Genomic DNA, 18560 nt, shown 5'->3' on the forward strand with positions numbered 1-18560 from the left:
GCTAATATTCGAACCTTGACTCGCTACTAAAAGAAAGCGTAAACTAAAGCGCTTTTTCATTAAGTTCTAAAAAATTATATATTTTTCTAAAGTCAAAATAATGGAGAAAATTTGAGTAATAAAAGAAAAATGAAATAAACTTTTCTTGAGCTTAATCCAATGTATGCGCAAAACTGAGCTCTTCCCTTAATCTTGATGAATCCAGAAAAAAAAATTTAAACCATGATGATTGACAACTACGGTGTTTCCTAGCAACATTTTCTTTTCAAAAAATATTTATTGATCCTATGAACAGAATTGGTTTTTGACTTGATATCCTCAACAACGGAAATATTTGAAGAGGTTTTTTTTAGAACTAATTCCTTTTGGATCGCTTTGTATTAATGAGTGTTCAAAGCAATTCTCTTTAAGGAACTTACCTTGAGAAGGTTTTAAGTAAAACGAATTTATTTGTGACTAAAGATTTAAAGGTTCAAGGTTCGGGAAATATTATTATAACACTTTTTAACTACTAATCCACTATATTAAAAACTTCTTATTTTAATACTTTCATTTTAATATTGAGTTAGATTTAAGTAACATTATCGATGCGCTAAATTTTTTTTTTTTTTTTGTTTTCAAAAATTTATGGCTTTTTAATAAATGAAATAATATCAAATAATTAATCTTTTAACTTCGCGTTTTCCTTTATTCGATTTTATTCGAACGCAAAGTATCAAGTTCTACTTTTAATACCAGGATGCAAATTGTAGCTTTTTTTCCTGCAAGTCTTTTGTAACATTTTCTTCAGTGGTATTTTGAATATTTGTTTAACTTTTTTTTTTTTTACATTTTATTTTATAATAACTTTTTTAAAGTTAAAAAATTATACTTATTATAAAACAACAATATATTATAGAAAAAAGTGGGATAGGGACATTTAAAAAATCACTTTAAAGAATATGTTAAAAGATTAAAAGTTGTGCAAATGCACTTTTTTTTAAAGTCAATTTTAACTTATTTTTAAGAGAAAATATCTTTCAAAAAAAAAAGAATTAGTAAAAAAAAAATCAAGCTCGAAGCGCAATTTACGCATTTCACTTGATGATCATTACAACAGTTTTAATTTTATCGCTAATGGCGCGTACGTAAATTTTTCTTGATTACGCTTGTATTTCAACACGTGCAAATATTGTAACAAACTATTAGTTGATTGCCACACTCACTCTCTGAGATCTGTATAAATAATAACTTTTTCAAAATAACACTTGAAGAATTTCAAGTGCTTATTGATGTTGTTAAGCGATAGAGCAACTACGAGACAAAAGCATGTGATATTATTAGATTAAAAATTAAAATAATATGTAAGTTTTAATAAATTAAGGGGAAAAAATAGTTTAATAAAATATATATGTACATTAAAAAAGTGCTCTGTTTTATTGATTTATAAATGTGAACTAAAATATTAATTTTTATTTATATATTTAAACCTCAAAAGATAAACAAGTATAAGTTATTGATTAACCGTATATAGTCATTAAAGTAAATTGTAATTATTACATTAATTGAAAATCTGAACATGTGTAAAACGTGTTTTTAAGTTTGGATTTTGAAAATTACATAATAATTTTCAAAATTATATAATAACTGTATTAATTTAAGCTAGTTTAAAGTGCATGAATCAAAAAATTAAACTTCGTAGTCAAAGCGTCACTTTATGCTATATTATGTTGTAGCATAATTTGTCTTGCGAAAATATTTTAATGAATTTATATTTATTGCAATATTTATTTTATAGTATATAAAAAGACTTTCATTTGCTGATTTTTATTTATGCTTACTTATTATATATCTAGAAATATATGGAAGAAGATACAGCACAGTTAGAAAGTTCAGCAAGATCTCATTTAGAGGCTTTGAACTGTTTGGCTGCAACTGCGGGTAAATTGATTAATAATGAACAAGAGATACCCAATAATATCTCACATACAAGTTTTATAAGTACAGAGCAAGAGGTTCTTCAAAATCCAAGACCTTATAACACCTCAAATAATTACTTAGCTCAATCGAATCCAAATAATACACAGGAAACTGAGATGGCAAACTTTCATCATAATGAATTTCTGATTCCAACACCTTTGTCTTCTCCAAAGACTTCTATATTTGCTTCTGAATGTAGACCCCTGTCAATTTTTTCATCACCTAAATCAAACCTAAGTTCATTATATGAGACAGAAAACTATATATATAATCAAATGACACTGCCCACAAATCAGTGTGAGTATCGACCTCAATGTTTAGACAATTCAATATACTCTAATACAAATAACAATAAAGTAAATGAAAAGCCAGCTTTATTATTTGGGATGGATTCTTTATTAACAGACAGTTCATTATTTGAAACTCTAGTGCAAGAAAGTCACAAGATGCTTTTAAAAGAGGAAAATGAAACCTCTATATCTAATATTAAACCTTCAGATACATTTATAAACAAATATAGTGAAAATCTTAAAACTTCTGATGAAACCACCACATCATTAGGTGACATAAAAACAAAATCATTTAAAAAAGGACGAGTAAAAAACATAAACATTACTGATAAAAAAAATCATGGTGGACCACCATTTAAACCTGGATGTTCACCTCCAAAAAAGAATACTCCTGAAAGTGCCCTGTGTACTTTTCATGAACATACTTTATTAAAGATGGCGACAAGAGGCTTTTGGAGTGGCGATAAAGGTCCTTTACAAGATGTTTTTAGATTAGCAAGAGTTGAAAATTCAGACTTGCATTATTCTATGAAAGATATAACAGAACATTGCTACAATATTGTAAAAACAAAATTAGAAGCTGTTGAAAATTCAGTTAGAAAAAGTATGTATCTTCATATGAAAAACTATGTTAGTGAATTTGATAGGTATGTTTGTTAGCTTTTTTCATTTGATAAACATGACCAGATTTTTTTTTAATTTTTTGTAAAGCAATGAATTTTTTTTAAACAATTTAAAATATAAATTTTTCTCATACACAAAAGAATGTGTGGAATAAATTAAATATTGGGAATTATTCAATGCTAAAAACACATTCAATCATTAAAAAACTAAGTTAAAAAAAAAAATCATTTAAAGAAATATGAATAAGTGTAAACAAACAAAAAAGTAAAAAAAAAATTTTTCTACTAAGCAGCAATGTAAACTATTTAAACAGCCTACATTAAATGTTTTTTTTTTTTTACTTTTTATTTACATATAATTAAAAGAATAGCATTTTAAAGTTGTTGTTTTTTTTAATCGTGTTCTCCCCTTTGAATCTTGTTTGACTTTAAATATTTGTATAATTGTTTGACTTTAAATAACTCAATAAAACTAAAAGTATAGTTTTATCATTAATTTAAAAAATAAAATAAATGCTGATTTTTATTTGCTAACATATATATATATATATATATATATATATATATATATATATATATATATATATATATATATATATATATATATATATATATATATTATTTTTAAAAATAACCTGATGTTTTTTATTCTTGACATGTTTTGTAAAATTTATTTACATTTTCATAAGATTATTTTACAGTAATAAAAAAACTCTGAAATAAATATTAAAAAATAGAAGTCTTTACAGATAAATATTACTTGGCAACTAGAATAAATGAGCACCTTAAAAGTGATAAACAATCTATATATAAACAAACATATATTTAAACACTTAAATTTATCTCTTAATTGCAAAAATTATATATATATATATATATATATATATATATATATATATATATATTTATATATATATATATATATATATATATATATATATATATATATATATATATATATATATATATATATATATATATATATATATAAAGTAAAGGGTATGCCAAGCAAAATAAAAATGTTTTAGATAAATAATAAAATTTATCTAAAAAATTTTCTTAAAAATAATATATTCAAATAATACAACTTTTATTTAAAACTTTAACACTAAAATCCTTTAAAAGTTTCATCATTAGTGCTATTATGCAATAAAAATTTTCAACTAAAAAATTTGTATTTTTGTAAAAAGGAAATTAAGTTTATGTTGTTAATTAAGCGTATCATGTTTTTGTTTGTGTAAATAATTTCCATAGTGAGTTAAATGTCATAAATGTGGTTGTCAAATCTTTCAGTTGATTTTTTTTTCATTGTTCTGATTCAACCCAACAAGGCAGCAAGCAAACACTATTGTTTGTACTTGCTGCAAGCAAACACAAATGAATCAAATGAGAGTGAGTTTTAGTTGATGGAACTAGCAATGATAGCTTCTTTGAGCAGCGACTGTGATAGTATTTGTAGAAAAGAGAAAGAGATGCAACTTTTTGGCGATAGGAAAGAGGCTTAAGCTTAGCGGTCCAACTTCAGTCACAAAGTGTTTTTGGACCTTGTCTAGAAGAGAAAGAGCATCATTAGAAGAACCCACCCAAGTCTTTTAGTTTTTGATATATGATGTTTGATGACGTTTTTTCTTAATACTTATATAATAGGAAAATTAGACAATAAATTTCTATTTATTTGTAAAAGATATTATTTGATTAATCAATTTTGTAATGACGGAAGAAATTAAATAAAAAAATACAATGGCTTCTTTTTTAAATGTATTTAGAATACTTGATACTTGTCTGAAATTGTTTCCAATATATTGCCGAATTTAAACTTAAAAATAATTAGGTGTATTTTTTTTGACAAAATTTTTCTTTATTTTTTTTGTTTAGGTGTTATATTTCATATATTATTTGTTTCCTTTCTTTGAGTATTGCCATTTTATTTTCTGTAGTTTCTTATAAGTTTATTATGCTGCAAATTCTTGAAACGCTTATATAGAAACGTGGTCAAGTTATCTAAAAAGTTACTTTAACGTGGACGAACAATACTGCACGAGCTTCCTGGGAAGGCTTGCATATATGGTTTCCATGAAAAGTCAGTAGTAAACAATAATCCAAGAAGACGTAAAGGAGAGTACTTAGCGAGAGGGTTGCCATTCATTAATATAGGAATATCAACAGTATTGCAATAGTTTTTTGCAATAAATAACTGATATTGGCCAGTTCTGCAACTGGAGATATTGCCATTTGTCCGATTTCTTGTATAGTTTGTTTTTCCAGTGTATGTAGATTGACTATTACATGCTAAACACTTTAGATAAAAGATTACATTTTTATTAGTACATGTATTATGACTTTTTATCTTCCAAGTAGTCCCATCAGATGTAACAAAGCTTTTAGCAAGCTTTACAAATTTTGCATCAAATATCTTTACATTTAAATAATCCTGTTTTTTTTTACCAATGACACAGATTGAAATTTGCCAGAAGTAAGTTGTCTCAATAAGTTGGTGGTTGTTTGTAAGCTATTACTGGATGTATATTTGAAAAAACCTTTTTTACTCTTTCATTAAATGATAAACTGAATAAAAGGTTAGTTTTATTTAAAATAAAATGGCAGTTTAGGTTGCTATAATATGTTGTAACTAAAATAAAAATTTTTTTTGGGGTGCTGGCCCTTTAAGTTTTTTATTGTGAAAAGCTTTTTTATTAATTTTTTGGGGTAATTACATTCTTTCAGCCATGATTTAAAATTCATCTGAATGTAACTTTTCAGTTGTGTAATCACATGTAAAAATAATTATTCTTTTTGTATAGAATGTTCTTTTTTTTTTCTTTTTTTTTTTTTTTTGTAATTTAGGTAGTCGTGGGTGTTTGTTTCTTTATAGAATATGTTGGTTTTGATATATTTGTTGTTGTTTTTTCAGGAATAACAGATATATCTAGAAAATTAATTATATTTAGATATTTTCTTTTTCAATAAGTTCGATGCCATAGTCTATTGTAAAGCCAATTTAATCATTTAATCAATCAATTATTTGATTGAATTAAATTAATTGAATGAAAAATTATATATCAATGACATTATGCACAGAAGTGTTAAGTGCTGCAGGCGTGATTTTACAGAAGAGCATTTTGAAAGTAGTAGACTAGTAACAATTTAGTAGACTCGTAAAAATTTTAACGATTAGTAGATTTGTAACAATTTATCGTACACTTACCATATTCGGGTACAATAATGTTTGAAAAAATGCAATAATTTTTGTGTACTTAGCTCAATTTGACCAAATGTTGTACTTAACACTTCTGTGCATAATGCCATCGATATATAATAATTTATCTCTCCTCTAGTCTTTAAGAACATTGAGCACTCTCTTTGTAAATACACTAACATATTAGACATATACACTAGTCTATTCAACATTTTAGTATACACTAACATATTCTACATTTTAGTTTAAGATTAAAAGAAAGTTGTAATAACAGTTTTAAAGATAAATAAGTAACCTCTTTGATTATAGTGGGATTTTTATTTAAAGAAAAAAAAATGGTTTATATTGAGGAATAAAGTTTCTTGAGCAGATAATAAAGATTTTTGAAAGAAATGGTGCTAACAAAAAAAGATGTGTATCTATCAATAACATGCAATGTTGTTTTAGGCCAAGAAAGAAAACAACAGATGCAATATTTATGAGATTACTGGGATAATTGAGCAATTATCCCAGTAATCTCATAAATATTGCATCTGTTGTTTCAGCACTGATAAATGTTAATATTATTTCTATAAAGCAGTACATATTTGAGAAGACAAATGTGCTTCATCAACATTCACTCTTGTCATTGGGTTCTTAAAACCAGCAGTTGTTATCGTTCCATACCCTCTAATTAATGGAAGTTAACAAATTTGGAGAGCGCCGAAAAACCACTTTTGGGAAAAACCACATTGCTTTATACCCCTTAGATAATTACATGGCAAATTTTCAAAATCTTTTACAGATTTTGAAGAAAAATGTTCTAGTTTAAAGTTTTTAGTTAAAAAATAAAAAATAACATAAGTTTTTGTTGGTTGATTTGATTTTGTTTATTGATTGGTGTCAAAAACTTTATTATTAGTAATTTCAAATAATGCTTTTAGTATCATTATAAATTCTAATTTTTTTGAACATTATAAAACAAAATTATTTGCAAGCTTTTTAAATAAAAAATGTTTTCTAACTTTTAAGCTTGCTGTTAAATTCAACAAAACACTAAAGAAAACACTGAAGAAACTGGATTCTGTAGTCAGGATATATATATATATTGTAATTCACCTTCCCAAGGCCAAGAAGGCCACTACAGATGAAGAGGCTACTTGTGGTTACAACCCTCTTTTAACTCTATAACTCCAAAACACGAACCTTGACAAACAAGGCCGCTGTGCGGAGAAACAAGTTGAGCACGGTACTACCAGGGGCGTGGTGGGAATTGAACTCGGAACCTCTTGCTTATGAAGCGAGCGGTCTACCACATATGGCTTTGCTTGAATCTTTACCATTGAATTATTTACCATCCTAAACTTTGACAGCATCGCTTTTGTTGCTTGTTCACTGAACATTTCAAGGGCTGACCCATGTCAATCTATAAACTCAGATATGTGATAAAAAACTGTGTGTCTTAAGAGTCACTGTAACTGTCTAAGAGAGAAAAGAGTCTTTGAACTTTTTAATTTTTTCTTTGAAGTCACCTTTATGTGACCTCCCAAAGCAGAAAGAATTAAAAAATTGTGAAATTCTTTAAATCAAATCCTGAGTTTTATAAAGTTGATTAAAATTGGATGAGGAACTAGAAGCCACAAATGCTATGCAGCTCTCTTGTATTGAACCAAAATCTCTGATCAATTTTTTCTATTATTTTTTACTGAATGCTTAAGGGAGTAATCTCTTAAATACAATATATAATGTATCTTAAAAGTTTTTTCCAGTGAATCGATCATTTTTCATTTTATAAAAATCAAACTCAATGATAGTGAAAATCAGAAAGAGTTTGTTCATCAGCAGCATGTTTTTCCTCAAAGTACAGTTTAATTAGTTTTATCATTGTAAATTAGTTTAATGTTGATGTTTGGGGTCTTTCTATTAAAAAGTATTCTTCTATTAAAATAGGATAAAAGGGTTCTTCTATTAAAAAGTATTTACTATAAGAAGTATTTACTATAAGAATTGCACTTTTTTACTTAGTAAGCAATGGATGGACCTATACAAAAAGAGCAAATAGGTTCATCTCTATTATATTACCTTTAAAGAATAGTTCACAGAAAAATCTAATTTAATGTATTTTAATATAAAATTCTAATTATTTTTAAGGAAGGACCTCTAAAATAAATAAAAAAAGTAGTGTATATTATTGAAAGTCATAAAGATATAACTATAAAGGCTTTTAGCCACATTAAAAAAGTATATTTATAATAAAGTGTAGTATAGAGCAGCTAAGGGGTGTCCATAAAGTATGTACGCCAAAAATTTGACCCTTCCCCCTCCCCTGTTGCCATGCATACTTATAGGTCCCAACCCCCCTTAAAAAGCATGTACGTTTTTCAAACCCCCCCCCCCAACTTTTTTTTTTATAAAAGCATTTATTTCAAGTAATAATAGCGTGTGTGCATGGTCGAGAAGTTAATGTTATGAACTTCGTTGGCGGAGACCGGAGTTTGATTCCCGGTTAAGTCATATTGTACTTTTTATTTTAATGACGAATCAAATAAAGATAAACTATACTTAAGGCGGACGTTATTTTCAGGTATCGCTTTTTAGAAAGTTCGTAAAATAACGAGTCTTATGTGAGATCAGTAATATTGAAAACAATTGATGCTCGCAGGATTTTTTGATGTTTTTGATAGGGCACTTTCACACATTGCAAACTTCAAACTTAAGTATGTTTATACCTATGCCAAATGAGGAAACCTTGCAAAAAAATTGGGATGGCGGAGGCTGGGAACAAAAAGCCTTAAAACACTTGCCCCAACTACCCATATGTGAGAGCACTAATGTAGTAAAATTTTCAACTTTACCTTCTAAAACTAAATTTAAATTTATTGACAGATTTTAAATTTTGCAGAAATATATTGTAAATTACAAAAGTTATGACCATGCAAAATTTACACCCCCTCAATTTGGGGTTCGGAAAATTTGTATGATCATAACTTTTGTAATTTACAATATTTTTCTGCAAAATTTAAATTCTGTCAAAACATTTAAATTTAGTTTTTGATAGTTAAGTTGAAAATTTAAATACAATAGCGCCCTCACGTTTGGGCAGAGGGGGCAAGCATTTTAGGGCTTTTTTGTTCCCAGGCTTCCGCCATCCCAATTTTTTGCAAGGCTTCCTCATTTGGCATAGGTATAAACATACTTAAGTTTAGAGTTTGCACAATGTGTGAAAGTGTCCTATCTGGAACCCATGCCCGTGCATGTGTGTGCATAAAGGGAAACTATACCCTCTACTCCCTATACCATGCATCTTTTTATGTTGGCAAACTAGGATCTTTAGTCAGAGTTTTAACTTTTCTATTGATTAGCTGGTTAATTGTGATAAATTAGAAAATCGAAGTACGTACTTTTAAATTGAAACCTCCTCCTACCCTTTGATTTGTAATAAATAAGTTTATTGTTTGCTGAAAAAATTAGATTTTAAAAAGTGCATCTTTGCAATTATGGAATTTTTCATTTCTTAGAAATTTTGATAGTCTTCTTGATACTGATTCATGGCGACAAAAAATTTGAAGTCATTGACTGCTAAAAGTCATTGACTGGAGCAAATACTAAAATCTTAAGTGGTAAAATTGTAATGAATAAAAAAGATCAATAAACTTAGTGTGTAGATTGTTATGATGATATACCTAATCATTATCATGTTAAAAAGACCTCCCCAATGGCTAGGTGAAGTCTTTTCAACTCAATTTTGATTTAAGTTGCAGCTCCGTTTTTATACATCTGTTACTGGCTGTTTTACCAAAGCATATACCAACAATATTTTCCAAAATTTTTCAATCTTGTGCATGTTTCATAGTTGTATCACATTGAATTTTACCAATTAAATCTTTAATTATTTGCTGATAAAAAAGTTTTAGTCTGCAACTTAAAAATTAAATAAATTTCTTTTAAAACAGCGATAATAAGTATACTTAGATTATATATATACCTATTTTATGATTCATTTATAAAAACATCTACATGTTTTTCCTTATAAGCTATGACTAGATAAAATCGCTTAGAATTCCATTTATGCATTACTGCCTTTTTATGATTCTTAATCTGCTCAATCTGCTAATCAGCTTTTAACTGTTATATCGTGCATAATGTTTTTTACAATGTGCAGTTGATACTGACATATGCATATCATTGTATTGGTTTTGGTTTTTGCAGATGGTAGTGGACTGAAATAAATTTTTTTGGCAAAATGATAAACAACATTGATTTGCTACATTTTTTAAAGGCAAAATTTTTTTAGGATTAAAAGAGAAGAAGTTAATTTCATATTGCTTTGATCTTCTTTATCATCAAGTAATTCACTGACCTTAAAGTCACTCAGTTTTTGATCTTTGGTTGTCTTAAAATTTTCAATTATTCTGAAAATTCCGGAAAAGTCCTGAAAATTTGCATTATATTTATCACTTTATTATTGTTTTAAATATCTTCGATTTTTTTTTTTTTTTTTTTAATGATTTCATCATGAAGAGTTTGACAAGGATAAGTTGTAGATAAAATGTTGACAATTTAACTTTAACTTAGTGTTTATTACATTTTATTATTAGCTATTAATTCATAATTTTTTTATTTCTTGTTATACTACTTTTGTTTAATATTTGTGAAATAGTTTATATTATTTTTTATATATAATTTAATAATTTTATTTTAATTTTTGGGTATATCATTGTTATAATTTGTATTGTTTTCTTATTGTTTAAATATTTCTTTTTTTTTTTTCAAATTTAATTTTTTATGACTCGAAATTCTAAAAAAGTCTTTTGTTTATAGGCACCTTTTTTTTTTCATAGCATGTTCTGTAGTATCCATTAACCTAAATTTTATTTTAAAAATATTGTATTAATAGTTTCTTAACTCTATTGCAAAAAATTAGTTACTTTTTGCAATAAAATTCAAAAATTTTGCATTTTTCAATTTTATTTAACAGACTTCTAGTAATAAAATTATTAAACACTAGATTTCTGCTAAGCTAGCAAAAAATCAATATTAGAAGTTTTTAAAAATATTTTATTCAAATCGAAATCACTTTTTTTTCTCTGTTCAATTACAGTGAAAAAACGACGCTAAAACATAGCGGAGGAAGGCAACCTTTTTGAATTTAATTTAGACAAGTTCTATAAGCTAAAAGATTAAATAATAAGCTAAAAATGCAGATTTTTTTTTTTTGCATCACTCTAATTTGTGTGTGTGTATATATAGATCTATAGTTTGTTGGCTTTGGGAAGAGCGGAAGGAAAAAAGTGATTCTTACGCCAACATATACGTCACTTTTAATTACTTTTAACTTTCGTCCAACATTTCCGTGTTGGACGAAAGTAAAAACCATTAATTTAATTACAAATTAATTGTTATATAAAAAAACCACAAAAACGCAAATTTAATTGACCGGAATGTTTTTAAAAACATTCTGAATGTTTTTAAAACATTGTGAATGTTTTTAACAATATAAACAATGTTTTTATTTTTATTTTTTTTAATAAAATGTTTTTATTTTTATTTTTTTTATTAAAATGTTTTTATTTTTATTTTTTTTACTGTAAATCATGCGCGGATTGTTGCTACATCGACTATCTTATAGCCTGACTCGCAAGGGAGTGCTGCTACATCGACTGACAAATAGCCTGACTCGCAAGGGAGTGCTGCTACATCGACTGACAAATAGCCTGACTCGCAAGGGAGTGCTGCTACATCGACTGACAAATAGCCTGACCCGCAAGGGAGTGCTGCTACATCGACTAAGGGTTTGGTTGGGGCAGGCAGTCTATCATTATTAAAAAAAAAAAATTCCGGTCTTGAATTTTAATTTTTACTTTTTGTCAACAAAATATGGAAAAAACTTTCGGACAACATCTAAGGGTTCTATATATATATATATATATATATATATATATATATATATATATATATATATATATATATATATATATATATATATATATATATATATATATATATATATATATATATACACACACACACAAATTAGAGTGATGCAAAAAAAAATATATATATATATATAATATATATATATATATATATATATATATATATATATATATATATATATATATATATATATATTATATATATATATATATATATATATATTATTTTTATTTTGTATAACTAACAATAAAACATTCATCAACATTTCCTCAACTGTTTTTAATTTTAACTATTATATTTGTTCATAAAACATAATTACTTTAACTATTGTAATATAACAAACTCAATATTAATATACTACTGCATTCAATTTCCATTTCTGCAAATAACTTCATACTTCTATTATTAAGTTAAAGATGAAAAAAATCTCTTGCATCACTCATAGAGTATAAAAATACATACAATATAGATTTACTTTTTCAATATATATATATATATATATATATGTTTTTTGTTTTTTTAGTTATCTTAATCGAATCTATCCTGTTTCATCAGTTGCTATAAATATATATCTGCCCACTGCTGTAGACTATGCTGCAGCTACTTGGCATGGAATAGTACCTACAGGTAAGTCCAACAGAAGATGGTAATTTAAATTGTTCAGTACTTTCAGGTTAATTTAACAGTTAGTTGTAAAAAGCCACAAAAAAGCTAATAACTCTTAAAAAAATTGTTATTTGATAACACCCTTACCCAACAAAAATGACTTAGGCATGATATGAAAAACACTGAGTAAAAAATGTTGATAATAGAAAATAAAATGAATTTATATGTACTGCTGTTGTTATATATTGCCATTTAAAACTCACGATACCATCAATGTTAAACTATTCTAAAGGTCTATTAGGAACTTTTTGACTCCTTCAACTTTTTTTTTCCCCCCTCACTGTATTTACCTCTCATAGGTTTACCTCTCATAGAGAACCTTTTCACTGTACTTACCTCTCATAGGCTGTGAGAGCCTTTTCACTGTATTTACCTCTCATACTCTGTGAGAGCCTTTTCAGTCAAAATGACTACTTTTTTTTTAAATAAACTTCTGCTAGAATCATACATAGAAACTTAAAAGTTAAAAATTGTGTCAAAATAAAAAATAGCAAATACTCTTATAGGCCTTAAATGTCTGCTTGTAACTGTAGTATGTAGATTTTGTGTGATTTTCTTTAGGTTAATCTTACAAAATTCAATTGAGCTAAACTTGAATTATGATATTAAAAAAAAAGAGTCGTTTATGATATGATTTTAGATCATTATAACAGCTCTCTAAATTATGATAAAAAGGTCCTTACACTGACCTTTGCAATCTTTATTGCAACCTTACACTGTTTTAGGTTAGCATTAGGTTCAACAAAAATAAAATTGATAAGTAAAAATCAAAATTTAAAAAACAGTAGATGTTATTTTTTTCAGTTTCTTTTATTTAAATTTGTTTCATTCTTAATTTCAAGTTGTTTTTATATAAGTTTTTTTATATTGTTTTACATTATTCTAAATACCTATTTTTATATTATTCTAAGTACCCATTTTTTTGAAATATTTGATGTTGTCAATTTGTTTATAGGTTGGTCAGAATACAGAAGAGCTGTTGTAATTCGTGAAGTGTTTGAAGTCATTTATCATTTAAGTCTGTATTTACCTGAGCTTCCCGAGTTTCATTCCAGCTTCTTTGATAAACCTAATTCTGATCAAACACTTTTTTCTATAGATTTACCCAACAGTCCTTTTGTAAAACCTAAAGATCCCAAGGAGCCTAAAAAACAAGCTAAAGATATATTAAAAGAAAACGCTAATTATTCTCGTGTTTTTGAAGCTCTATGGAATCGATTAGCTCCTCATCAGCCATTTTTGATTTTATCTGAAAATGTTCAGGTGAAACTGCAAGACTATTTTGAAGAGTTCCCTCTTGAATTATTTGCACCACCTGAACATGCAGTCATAGTAGTAGATAAAAAAAAGTTTAAAGCAAGAGAGGTTTTAGGTTACTTTAGGCGAGGTGTTCAATTAGTGGACTATTCAAAAGACACAGGAAGTACTGTTATTGATACTGTATCGACTTTAAGAAATTTTTCTATAACAAGTGCTGTGCGCAAAATCCCTCCAGGAAAAATTAGCAAATTAGTTCACATAGATCTTCATCTGGAAAATTATACAAATCCGATTATTGAAATAAATAATGATAATGCTCATGACTTTTCACCAATGACGAAAGTTAAAAATAGAAAAAGAAAAATTAAAACCTATAAACCCAACAATATAAAAAAAGTCACCAATGACAGCAAGTCTATTGAAACAAGCGAAAACAAAATCAAACTCCAAAGTATTTCAACATTTTGTAATAGTTTAGCATCTGAAAACCATAACAATTTAGGAAATGATTACAAAGTTGATTTAAACTTACAAGCTGCATCTAATTTAAATTTGTTAACACCCCCTGAACAATTTTCTTGTTATCCTTATGCTGCAACTCCCACTGAAAATAGAGATTTTTTTTTGTCTGGTTCAAAAAATAAATTTTCTAGACCAACAAACTTTTGTAAACAGTTTTCTGAACCGGCTATAGAAAGCATGTTTGACAGAGAGGGTGAGTCATTTTCTTTCTTTTTTCTTTTTATTTTGTATATACAGTTATTTTCATGGTAAGTGAAAGAGACTAACAGTAAAAAAAGGCACTTTATTTAAGTATTTTTGTTTCCTTTTTTTATTTTTGTGTTATTGAAGTTACCATAAAAACACCGCACCCTTACCCTAATTTATTTATAGATTACCACCCAGGGTGTACCTACATTACCTGATTTAAATAAGGGGAACATGCAGAGAGTTTATATACATTGAACGACTCAAATAGGAAGAGCCTTGTATGGAGGATACATACATCAACTGAGGGTTTTGGCAGACTGAGTTTGAAAAAAAAAATTTTATAAGTTCTTTTTAAATTATATATTGTGATGTTAGAATAATAGGGTTCTATCTTCTTCTTTTTTTTAACGTTGAGAGAGTTTAGCTTTTGATTTTTAATGGTTTAATTATTTTACAGCTCTTGTTGTTTATATTCATAAAGTATATGTTTTTTATGTTATTTATGTTTTATAATTATTATAAAATATTATTAGATTTATAATTTTTAAAATTGCTTGATTAAAAATTATTTGTTAATTCCAACTTTATTAAATAAGGTTGAAATTAACAAAAACATTTTTAAATATTAAATAAATAAAAACGATAATAATAATATTAGCGTATTAAAATTGTATAATTTTGAATGCTATTTTGTCTTATGCCAATATATATTACCTAATAAATAATAAATGTGTGTTCTAAGTAATCAAATTAACAAAATTGACAATTTAATCTTTTAGTTTAATGAATTTTACAAATTTTTACTTTTAATTTTACAAATTTAAGTGAGTATAACAAATTTTGTTCTCTTAACATTACAAAATGAAAATAAAATCCTATGATTCTAACATCACGATGAAAATATATATCAGTCTTCTCTATTTAGCCAGCACTATATGCCTGAAAAAACTTTGGTAAGCGCATAAAAAAGTGCTTGCCAAAAAAATATAAGCGTTTTTTTTAAATTGCAACATATTTTTTGCTCATCAAATACTTTTATGGAAAATCAGAAAACACTTTTATGTGTGAATTATCTTATTTAGAATTTAAATAAAACATTCATTTTCCCATTATATATATATATATATATATATATATATATATATATATATATATATATATATATATATATATATATATATATATATATATATATATATATATATATATATATATATATATATATATATATATATATATGAATCAAATAGCAGTATTTAGCCTCATTTTTGTTTTCTCTTTTTTTGCATCATATTCCATTATTCACCTTTGAATTTTATTATACGCAATTATACACCATTAAATTGGAACATTTCATATTTTTATTATTCAATTAAGAAATAAATATGTAATTTAATTTACTACATAGTCTATGTCACTTAAAAATAAAAATTTATTAATAAAATAGATACAAAAGATCCTCTGCAGTATGTTATTCATTCAATTAAAAGATTAACTTCAGTATTTCTTTAGTTCTTTATTTAGTAAGCACTGATCAGTTTTAATGTTACCAAAAGTGATACTAGAAAGTTCATATTATGTTTATCATGCAAATCCTATCACTGACATAAGCTGTATAAAGTTAGGAGTAATATTTGTGTAAAGTGGTTAATATTATTTAAAGTGTTTATTAAATTATATTATTTGCAATTGTTTAATACTAGTATAAGCTGTTAAGCTTATACTTATGGATATTAATTTTTATGATTATGGTCGATAATGCAATTTTTGCTTTTTTTAATTTATATAAATTTTATTTAAATAGAAAACCTAAGATTTTTAAAAGTTAATTATTTACAATTAATTTTTTAAAATCTTAGGTTTTCTATTCATTTTCAAGTCTTTTTTCAATTTGAATTAATAATTTATGATAAATTTCAATTTAAAGTTGGTAATCTAGAAGCGACAATACAAAATTTGATTTTTTACATTTTGACTTTTGATCAACTGAAATCTTTTTTTAATTGAAATTTTAAGTTTTAATGCTTTCAAACTGAAAGCTTTCCGCCACTGCACCCCAGCTTTCCACCACTGCACCACAGCTTTCCACCACTGCACCACAGATTTCCACTACTGCACAGTGCACTACATCAAAGATTTCCACCACTGCACAGTGGGAGGAATAAGAAGTTCAGTTGATTATTCACTGATTCTAATAATTATCTAGTAATAGCCAGCCAAAAAAAACTACGTAGCCAGGCAAATTAAAAAAAAATACTATTTATTAAATGAATGGATTTTTTTAGCCAAAGTTCATCGACAGATTTGTAGTTTTATTCCTTTTAAACATAACTTTTACACGTCAACGTTTATTGACGAATAAAAATTATGTTTAAATAGTATGAAAGTTAATTACTTAAAGTTTACTTAACTCAATGCAAAGTTATAAGTTGTACTATTTGACTCCAATATTATCTATAGGTACATACTAAAAAAACATTTTTTTTTGGTCATTATTTCAAAATTATATTTATTTTGATTGAATACTAATTAATTTTTTTTTTTTTGTATGAATGACAAATTTATACCCCAGTTTATACGGCGCAGAGTGGAGGTTCTTAACTCCACTCTGAAATATAAACTTGGATATAAATTAAACTTGGGTATAAACTCGTAAAGTTATTTTATAGTTATTTTTATTGAGGTTTAGTAAACATAACCTTTTTTAGCGAGTTTACTCCGACCCAAGCATGAGCATCACGACGCATACACGCCAGACATTTTATCCCCAATGCATTTTCTACCTACAAGTAACTCGGGAGAAATGTTATCCTTACATCTCATGATTGATAGTTATCGAAGAGCTGCAAAATATTTACTTGACACCGCGAATCATTTGGAACTTGTTGCGCGGCGGACCAGCACTAGTTCTGTACATTTGAAAAAAGAATCTGAGTCTCGTCTGTAGTTTATGGGTTTATATTATTGCATATGCAAAACAAATCAAGTATGGTGCTACATACAAAAATGTATGTATGTCTGTTGTTTATGGATCTATCTTATTACATGTGCAAAACAGATCAAGTATGGCGCTACATACAACAATTTTGTGTTGAGCATTTTATTATTTAAAAGTATGCCCACTGAATGGCTAATTTTAAAGAAAAAATGATTTTCAATAAAAAGCATATTATTCAAATATAAATGAAATCTTTTAAAACGGGTAATAGTTGGTTTAACAGTCAGATATAGTTAGCTAATTTCGTTTGCTAAAGGTTTGTCTAACCTTAGATCAAAATTAATTGTTATCATCAATGCTTTTTTTATTTTTATGTCAAACGATAAATGACTTGTACTAAGCTCGTCATTAACCTTTTGTAGCCTTTAAGAACAGAGAATCTAATTGACGTTGTTCCAACGTCATTGTATTATATTTGCAATTGAAACATTTAAATGTTGTTTTTGTTTCAGTTTATGATCTATGTAATATATATTTTCAGTATTCCGGAGTTTATTTGTATTTTATAGTGTAATATAAATACAAGCGTAATTTTGTTTTATATCGAGTTTATAGAAGTTATTATAATTAAATACACTTTACATTAACATAAAAAGCCCAGCTCAACGCAGTTTGCGTGTTTTGAAAAGACATCAATTATAACAGCTAAAAACAACTTTTATTAAATATTATTAAAACATGCTCTTTTTTTCTAAATTTAAATTTCTGAATCGCCTAAGGATTTGTTTAATCAAATTATTAATTTTGAGGAGGATGGAAAACCAGTATGCTTTTGTTATTAAAGTTTTTACTTTAGTAAGGAATTCTTGTTCTTAAAGCATCCCTTAAAGTCTTTTTATTTTTTTTAAATGAGGACCTAAAAAAAAAAGGACCTAACTATCTCTTAGATTTTTTTTTTTTAATTATAAAATCTAAAATAATTTAATTAGCGAGAAAGACCA

At 26.4% G+C, this 18560-nt stretch overlaps 1 protein-coding gene across 3 annotated transcripts; it reads left to right on the top strand.

The window, feature by feature from the left end:
- The first annotated feature begins 293 nt into the window (after window positions 1-293).
- On the top strand, window positions 294-18150 carry LOC124817314 (uncharacterized). 3 transcript variants are annotated; one of them, XM_065803443.1, is made up of 5 exons: window positions 294-477; window positions 1836-2896; window positions 12508-12611; window positions 13606-14625; window positions 17330-18150. In XM_065803443.1, the coding sequence occupies exons 2-5, from the start codon at window positions 1842-1844 to the stop codon at window positions 17566-17568; spliced, it is 2418 nt and encodes an 805-aa protein (XP_065659515.1). In that variant the 5' UTR covers window positions 294-477; window positions 1836-1841; the 3' UTR covers window positions 17569-18150. The 3 variants fall into 3 exon arrangements, with proteins under 3 accessions (XP_065659515.1, XP_065659516.1, XP_065659514.1); XM_065803444.1 differs by lacking the exon at window positions 294-477 and adding an exon at window positions 690-792; XM_065803442.1 differs by lacking the exon at window positions 294-477 and adding an exon at window positions 1093-1343.
- The last annotated feature ends 410 nt before the right edge of the window (window positions 18151-18560 follow it).

Source organism: Hydra vulgaris, chromosome 08 (genome assembly GCF_038396675.1).
Source record: "Hydra vulgaris chromosome 08, alternate assembly HydraT2T_AEP".
In the NCBI taxonomy this organism is placed as follows: domain Eukaryota; kingdom Metazoa; phylum Cnidaria; class Hydrozoa; order Anthoathecata; family Hydridae; genus Hydra; species Hydra vulgaris.